General features: G+C 37.1%; 1 protein-coding gene across 2 annotated transcripts in view; it reads right to left on the bottom strand.

Moving 5' to 3' along the window:
- Window positions 1–2730: 2730 nt before the first annotated feature.
- jakmip2 (janus kinase and microtubule interacting protein 2) overlaps window positions 2731–9447 on the bottom strand; it is an 87341-nt gene continuing 80624 nt past the window's right edge. Inside the window, exons 22-24 of one of the 2 annotated variants that reach the window (XM_061898600.1) lie at window positions 9330–9395; window positions 5611–5687; window positions 4529–4665 (exon numbers count right to left, since the gene is read on the bottom strand). In XM_061898600.1, coding sequence (XP_061754584.1) covers window positions 5637–5687; window positions 9330–9395 — 117 coding nt within the window. In that variant the 3' untranslated portion in view covers window positions 4529–4665; window positions 5611–5636. Of the gene's footprint in view, window positions 4666–5610; window positions 5688–9329; window positions 9396–9447 lie in introns of both variants that reach the window. The other variant, XM_061898599.1, reaches the window with a different exon arrangement.

Genomic DNA, 9447 nt, shown 5'->3' with positions numbered 1-9447 from the left:
GAGCAGCCGTGTCAGCAACTTGAGGGTTGCAGGTACGATCCCCGCTTCTGCCATCCTAGTCAATGGCATTGTGTCCTTGGGCAAGACACTTAACCCACCCGCTCCCAGTGCCACCCACACTGGTTTAATTGTAACTTAGATATTGGGTTTCACTATATGTAAAGCGCTTTGAGTCATTTGAGGTAAAAGCACTATATAAATATAATAATTCAAAATAATTCACAAATAATACAGTTTAATGTAGACATCGTTATGAAACGTACCTATTATATATTTTTCATAAATATACCTTTATGAAAAATATACACTCATAAGACCCTTGTCAATGCAGCGGAAATGTTATTGTGGACAACATGTGTCTGCCAAGAAGATGTAGAATTAATCTTTTTTAATGTGATCTCAGCAGCATCTGGTATGGAACACTAGACAGGATATGGCTGCCCAATCTTCTCTTGTGTTGCTTAGCAACACTTTCAATCGCATCAAATTGTTTGCTTTCCTCCAAGTTGCATGCCTGTAATAATTAATACACTTACAATGGAGAGAGACACAAAGGGGTACAGATAAATGAGAGCTTTTCATACACGCAGTTGGAATGAACTCCTGTTGACGTATGTGTGTGTGTGAGTGTGTGCGTGTGTGTGTGGCCCACTTACCTACTTCTCCAAAAGGTCTCGCTTGCCGTAAGGCCTTTGATGCCAAACCAATGAGGACCACCTAGAACTGTCTTACATGCAATCACTACATCACGCATTATTGAACATGCACTTATAGGCCAGAAGCAACTTCTTTTTTTTTTTTTTACCAACTAGCCTACATGTCATCCATTTTTAATACCATGATTATCTCTGCTGCTTTAAAAGCCTCATTAAATCACTGCTGTACATCCTAAAAAAGTTTTTTTTAAACACAAATAGATTTTTATTTATATTTTTATGAAAAAAAAACATTAAAACACACCTGGTCTGCCAGAGAATAAGAAGGGAGAGAGCAGATACCTGTACAATATATTAAGTGAGGGAAACCTCGCCCAGCCTCATCAGGGGTACCAGCAGAATCCTAAAAGTGGCTTGAAACACCACTTTTTCAAAGAGTCTTTTTTCAGCATTTTTATTCCAAGGTCCCACCAGGCAAAATACATTAAAATCTTGTTGTTGAATTAGATTTTGACGTTGAGCAACTCAAACATAACGTTGGAAAAACATGCTTTTGGACTACGTTTAATCAATATTGCGTTCTGATTTTGAGTTGACCATTGAATGTTTAGTCATTTCCCAACCAATATTTTACAACACAAATACAACGTTGAAACAACATAATTTTTGACGACGTTTATTCAATGTCAGGTTGAGACGTTGATTTGACCATTGAAATTTGGTCATTTCCCAACCAACAACGTGGATCCAACGTTAGACATCAAGGTTGTCTCAATTTAAACATTCAACTATTTTGCAACATTGTTTAGAAGTCAGTTTTAAAAAAAACATGTATAATTAATGTTGTATCAATGTTTTGTGCCTGCTGGGGTAGTTTCAACTTTCAATCTCTGGGAGGTGGGGGAAACCCTACCTGCCCTAATCAAGGGTCACATATTTATTACGAATGGCATTAAACATTATTTAAATAAATAATGAAAATATCCAGGACCCACAAATGGCACCACTTTTCTGCGGCGTAATTTTCTGGCTTTTCTTTTCTGTCACTAAATCATGTTTTTTACCACCGCTTTTCTTCTACGGGAAGATGGGGAAACCTTGCCCACCCTCATTGGGGGACTCAGCTCTTGAGCGCTGCTTCAGGCCCAAGAGGTTTACAGTACTGCGTATTGTTTGTGACAACAAAAAAAGGTTTGATAGAATTCCTCCATTTGTTGCATTGATCATATTTGTTTTGCTTTTGCGTGGGTTTTTTTAACTCACTTTTTTCATGGCCAATTATGCAAATTGGATAAGTACATGATTACAGTTTTTGGAAGCAAAAACCAAATACCGTATTTTTCCGACTAGAAGTTGCAGTTTTTTCATAGTTTGGCCGGGGGTGCGACTTATACTCAGGAGCTACTTGTGTCTGAAATTATTAACACATTACCATAAAATATCAAAATACAACTTTTAGCTCATTCACGTAAGAGACTAGACGTATAAGATTTCATTGGATTTAGCAATTAGGAGTGACAGATTGTTTGGTAAACGTATATCATGTTCTATATGTTATAGTTATTTGAATGAGTCTTACCATAATATGTTACGTTAACATACCAGGCACCTTCTCAGTTGGTTATTTATGCGTCATATAACGTATACTTATTCAGCCTCTTGTTCACTATTCTTTATTTATTTTAAATTGCTTTTCAAATCTCTATTTTTGGTGTTGAGTTTCATCAAATACATTTTCCCCCCAAAATGTGACTTATACTCCAGTGCGACTTATATATGTTTTTTCCTTCTTTATTATGCATTTTCGGCAGGTGCGACTTATACTCCGGAGCGACTTATACTCTGAAAAATACAGTACAATAGTAGACCTGAGGCGGACTTAACAATTAAACAAACGCAGGCAGTTGCCTGACACATTGAGATTTCCAGGGGCTCCAAAACGTCACATAAAATCTCAGCCACCGCCAAGAGCTCTCTTTTTCCCACCAGTCGCACAGTTCAGGCCCTCACTATAATAGCGGTACAGTATTTGTCACATCTGGTCCAACTGTGCAAACAAAATACAGTAATGATCTCAGAAAAATGGCGTACACTTTATCAAATGTTGTTCTTACCTTACAGTAAAGTGATGAAAAAATTAACAAGTGTTTTCAAACAATATGGCAAATGACCCTGTGGTTTTTATGTGGAGGACTCCAATGACTAAATTAGCCTTGGTCCACCAAGGGACAGCTGTGTCTTAGTCACCAATTTCATGATTACATTACATAAGACCAGAGAGCATCAGCTGTTTATGGTTAGCGGTGGGAGCTTACATTTGTACAAATGCAGGTTTTTTTCCCACAACAATAAACAAATACAAATGGGTGGAGGGCATAATATCTCATGTATGTTTGGTAAATCATTTCATTATATTCAAAGTATGTCTACCTGGCTCTATGTTGACCTGATGTGCGCTCAAGTGGAGAAACATGTTGATGGATCTGTATCGTTCTTGTCAGGCAAGCACCTGCTACCTCCTGACTCAGCGCTCTCTGGCTTTTTTGACACCTGCTGTCCCGAGGCTTATCGAAGAAAAATAAACAAGAACAAAAATGTCATCCATCAAAGTCAAACAACACATTCGACTTTTTGTTTATTTAATCATCTACGTGAAAGTAGGATTGGGTGGCAGGGTCAGGGGGTTCAGCTCTTGTTGGAAGACCGATAAAAAAATCCTCTGTGAGTTTAAAAACAAAATATATATATAGATTTTAAATATACATTACACAATATCAACCACCTGGGGAGGGGAACAAACCGGTTAATGTTAGTAATGTTCAGGCAATAGGATGGGGGAGATGCATTTAAGGCAACTGCTTGTCAGCAAAGTTTGCACAAAAACTGTCTCAGTCATTCCACTGGGAAGTCATGAATGTAATATATACTCATTTATAATGATATCATTAATATTGCAGGGCTTGTTGGACCTTTGTTGTCAGTAAAGGGGCTCTAAGTATTCAGGTTAGCAAAAATACACAAAATGGTTAGTTTCGTTTCCATATTTTTTTAGGATTTGAAGATCGATAGTAACGTAAACTAATCATGATCCTAATATATGTTTAAATATTTACAAGCCTGATAAACTCTTAAAGGGTGATTGGACTTTAGGAGAATGCTGCCCTCTGCTGATCAGTGAGAGCAACTACACTTCCCCTGCAGATGACTGGATGGTGGTGATTGGAGGAAAGAGGGAGGCAAATATTCCACATTCAACGTTTTTTTTTCCCTTCAGTTTCATCTTTGCAGCCGTCATCACAAAAAATTCCACACGATTTTTCTAAATTTGAAATTGTGAAGTTTGACTGCTCGAGCTGCTGTAAGCGTAGAAGTGCGACCATTCACAGAACAACAAGGAATAAATTAATGTACATATGAACATGTGTGTGTATATCAGGGATGGTGAGCTTTAAAAAAAAACATTTGCTGCCTTTGGAAGAAAAACTACGTGTTGACAATTCAGTCCATAGTTCCTCTTTAGTGTCCTTCAAATTATTGTCTGCACCTCAGCAGGGTTCAAACAGTCTGATGGTGCATGTTAGTCTTGACAGAAGAGACAATCAGCTGTGGGCGGGTCAGGTTTTTTTTCCCCAAACACTGATGGCTGACACACAATATTATTAATTATTACCCTGCATGGCAGAGACATCATTTACTTCCCGGGCTTTGGTTTTGGATTTGTCAAAGCATGTTTGTCAATATGGACATGCATCAGCATTTGCATGTATGTATAATGTTGTTGTGTGTGTATAAGTGTGTGTGAGTGCATATTGTTCTTGCAGCCCTGCATCCTGAGAGACCCACTTAAAAAAATAAAAAATTAAAAATAAAATAAGAGTGAGCGTCCATGGCCAACATCCATTGACTTGTATACTACCACCACACATAGAACCACTGTTGCTCCACACTCCAACGGCGAATAAATAACACAATAGCAGTGACAAATAGGATCTCTGAGCTGATGGACCACCTGCAGGAACAAAAAATAGACGGGGAATAAGTTAAAATTGGTGTCAAATTTAACTCAGTGATTAAAATATCCTCATAATAGGAACTTGTGGATGTACAGAGCCACAGTTTATCTCACTGGGTATTGAGCAGTTTATGTGCCATAAAAGCAAATAAAAAGGTCAGCAAAATTATTTTTAATGGAAATTTAGTCAGGATATAAATAATTGTAGGCTTGATTTTACATGTAGTATTGCAAATGCCTAAAAGAAAGAGAGTATGATTACAGTGTCACAGTGGCAGTGAATGGTGGTCAGGTCAGGGGACACAGGTGAGGAACCCTCATTTGTCATCATGTAAAATGTAAAAAAAATAAACAACGGTGGCATAATGTTCCTATTTTTCCATTAAACTATGTTGTAAATGTAGTATTTGAGCAATTTAAAGGGGACCTATTATGCAGGGCTTAATATAGGTGAATACACCTGCCCTCAGCCCCACTCTGACTCTTTTAATCACCCGTTCAGAGCCATGCGTAAGAGGTTATAATTTGTTTGTTCAATGCATGCCTTTCACTGACTAAAGAGATTAAATGTTTGTTGTTTTTCCATGTTGTACTTCCAAACAAATGTGCATAGTTTGAGAGGAAGTTAATTTTTTAAATTGAATTTGTCTTTTTTTAGTTGTTATGCTATTAATGAGCAACATTGGTTAAAACACAAAACGTTTAAGTTTAAAAAACTAAGTCAGTGTCTGACTGGCCATGAGCCTTACTGTATATTGGTGAAAAGTGAAAAGATGTTGATGCAGAGGACAAAAAGATGTATTTCTAATGAAGTGAGTGTCCAAGAAAGCACACCGAGCTTTAAACCGTTTACTTTTACTTTCCATTGCTGCAAAATGGCTGAAATCTTTACTCGAATTCTTCTAATTCTATTTAGGCCACCCCGTTCCATCTCAGACTCACCTCTGCTACGGAACACGCCAAAGACCTCAAGGCCAAAGGATAAAGGCAAGAGAAAAGAACAAGAACAGAAACAAAAACTGCAAAGAGAAAAACAAGAAGAGGACAGAAAGACAGAAGTTGAGAGAATTAGAGGGACATGCAGCATGTTAGTTACGTCAGGGGCACACATAGGGGAACATAGTGCAGAAATAAAACTCATCACAACATACTTCAAAGATAGTTGCCTCAGTTAACCCTGAAGGCAACACATGACAAAATAGAATGACACTCAGGAGAGCATTGGCTGGACTGTTAACAAAAACCATGGAGTGATGAATTTCTATGTTTTATAACTTGCAGACTACTTCCTGGTTCATAGCAAACTACCAATAACATAACCAAATCAAGAAATTATAGCACAGAAAAAAATAACTACTCTCTTAGTAAGTAACTAATTTATAGGGTTGATGGCATTAAATCTTATGAATAGCGGGACTAACTAACTAACCACATGAAAAATATATCTTTAGAACAAACTAGCTAATCTAACTACAACTATTATACTATTGACTAATATAAACAAACCAAACTAATAAACAATGAAGTCTGACTTATTGAACTAACTAGAATATGACCTACCCTTTTAACAGCTGGACTAACAAACCAACTGACTTAGTATCAGTGAATATAAAACCTTTCTCTGTTTATGTACCATTATGATCTCTGTCAAGCAAAAACATTTTTTAGATGGTCAATTGGTGACTTTGGGCTTGATCAACTGTACAAATAACTCAAATATCAAGTGCTAAATGAAAAGGTATAAATAGAAATTGCACGTGGGCGTGTTGCGGGTCATCTACTAACACTGTCTGGACAATTGATTGCAAATGCAAAATTGGTGCTGACTGCCCTATTCCAAGGGGACCTACTTATGCAAAACCAACTTGTGTTACCTATTAGTATCTGTTTTTGTGTATTTGGAATTTGCATAAGTCCCAAAATCAAACCATGGACACATGGCATGTGTATTTAAAAAACAATTTTGCTTTCCTTCATACGTCCTCTAATCGAAACATTTGGAATTTGCCAAATCAGGGACAATTTTCACAAGTGTGACGTCAGTAGATATCTCGATACATGGTAGAGATTTACCCAACGTGCTTTGCCTGAGTTCGTCAGTGTAGTCCGACGCCATAGACAATAAGCTCCTTCTTATTCTCTATCCTCTTGTTGTGGGGCAAACTGGTTCTAACTTGCACATGCATCCTCAGCTGTTGCCATTCCTAATACATGTAATAATATGTCAGCAGACTCCATATGGAAGGGCTAAAAACAACAAACTTTCAGCCTTGATAAATCATATTACAAGTGCTAAACGATTACATTTGCCTCTTTCCTCCCAGCATTTTGTGTATTCTGATAATCTTCATATATTGTACCCATGAATCCATGCTAGACGGACTGGGCATGCTATTTTGCTCATTTAAGCGAGGCAATCCTCTGCGCACAAGCTTAGTAACGGCTCATGTTTTAATACGGACAAAACTTATTGAAAATCAGGGTTTTAGTAAGTTATCAAGATTCTAAGTGGTATGCGACAAGGTGAACATGTTACATTTTAGTGACGATCTGAATAAAGGAGTTATGCCATTAATTGAACATGTCAAAAAAATAGTTGTCCGACATCATTCCTGAACCAGGAGGTAGCCTGGGGGTCGCAAGAGCCTATCTCAGCTGCATTCAGGCGGAAGGCGAGATACACCCGGCCGGACAAGTCGCCAAAATATGCTTTTTTTTTACCTAAAAGGTCAACCTTGTCAGACATTTGCTCATCACTGAGTGACATTGTAGTTTTCATTTATAAAAATACCGTACTTTCCGAACTATAAGCCTCTATTTTTTTCAACACACTTCTGACCCTGTAGCTTATAAAACGGTGAGGTTAATTTATAGATGTTTGCTCCTCTAACAGCCATAATTTGTATTCAACAAATACTTTTAATTGAACACAGACAGAGACACTGAAAATGTTATGTTATTGTTTGTGCCATGGCGCCATCTTTTGAACGAGTTCCCTCACTGCAGGTGCTGCGGATTGAAAATGTATATTCTGTTTTGTTCCTTGAACCTGCAGTATTCTTACATAGCGTTTCTGCTTGAAAGGATTCTTTATTCATCACTCCAAGCTAGGGCTGCATGATTAATCGGAATCGAATCGACATTGAAGTTTTAATAATGCGGTAAATAACCACAAGAGGGTGACAGCCATGTTTGCCAGTCAGAATTGAGCCTTGAATTTGTTCGTCTTTCACTTCAAACAGAAAGAAAGACGTCTTACTTTGTGCACCAATCTTATCAACTGAGTGAGTTTATTTAACATTGGAATTAACTGAATAGAGTGACCCTTCTTATCATCATTAACAATCTTTGCTTTGGCGGAAACGAGAGCAGTGCGCTGCCGCCAACACACATCTCGCGACTCCACAGTGAGAAATGCGGCAAAGTAACACATATTAAGAGGAAAAAATAAGATTACAAAGCCAAATGTCCCGTATGGGGTATATTTCAACTTCAAATCAGATTATGAGCCCATCAACATGGACGAACTAGCAAAAACGCTGTGATCAAGTGATAATAAACAAAAAGACAACGTCCGACCTAATATTTCCAACTGGAAAAAAAATGCCCTTTAAGATATTCAATATATATTTTGGTTAAATGTTTGCTTACAGATATGAGCCCATCTTATTTATCTGTTTATTTATTTAGGATAACAAAGTTATTTACCTTCCATTTACAGTACAATGGTAAAAAAATCTACAGTAATGATAAACATTTATATCCTCTTAAATGGTTATTCGTATTATTATTATGAAATATGTTACAATATAAACAATGTATAGTATTTATCCAATATTTATTCAGTCTAACAAAAATCTGAGTCTGTCTGCAGAAAGCCAAAAATTTTTGAAAGTGAATTATTGCATATTGTTCAAATGTGTGGCACCTTCAGACAAGGATAAGAAGATTGACAGTCTAAAAGCAGCATGTCTTCCTACACTCGTTATGTTTGCAGTTTTATGTATTTCTATTTATACAATATAAAAAAACGCGAATCGAATCGCAATTTTGGAGAGCAAAACCGCAATTAGATTTATTTCTCAAAATTGTGCTGCCCTACTCATAACAACACTTTTAAGTTTTACAATGTAACTAAAACAATTCATACTTACTAAACTGTCCCACGTGTGATGTCTGTAGGAGTGTTTTCATGCATATTTGTAAGTACTCTTGCAATGTAGTTAATCTAACTTCATTAGCATTAGCTAATATACTAACACGTTTACAAGTGTCTGTGTATATGTTAATAACTTACCATGGCCTTCTTTTTGTCTTGTTTCAGTTTCGTAAATTCACCTAAACGTCACCAGGGAGTTGTTGAGTCTGTTTAGCTGAACGAAAAGCTAGCTTCCGCAGCTAGTGGGTCCATGATGATGGCTTCGGTTTTGTTTGATCAGCTGGTTTACTGCTGTGTTACAGGCACCGTTTGAAAACAATTAAGGTACGTAAATAAACATTCACAAATATATTTTATGCCGGTATACATCTGCGGCTTTTAATACGGTGCGGCTAATATATGTAAATAATTGTATGTCTTCTAAAATTTGATGGGTGCAGCTTAAACACCAGTGCGCTCCATAACCCAGAAAACACGATACTACACTGGTGGTCTATTGTACCTTTTCTTCAAGATCTTTAATCTGCCTCCTTTGGATTTCTGTCTTGTCTTCAAGGTCTCGAATCCTCTGCAAAAATAATTTCAATGAGTGAGGTTCTGATCTGTTCTGTATTTTCCCA

The sequence above is a fragment of the Nerophis ophidion genome, linkage group LG04, assembly GCF_033978795.1.
Source record: "Nerophis ophidion isolate RoL-2023_Sa linkage group LG04, RoL_Noph_v1.0, whole genome shotgun sequence".
Classification (NCBI taxonomy): Eukaryota; Metazoa; Chordata; class Actinopteri; order Syngnathiformes; family Syngnathidae; genus Nerophis; species Nerophis ophidion.
Note: the sequence above shows the minus strand (reverse complement) of the source record. Positions and strands in the feature narration are given on the sequence as shown.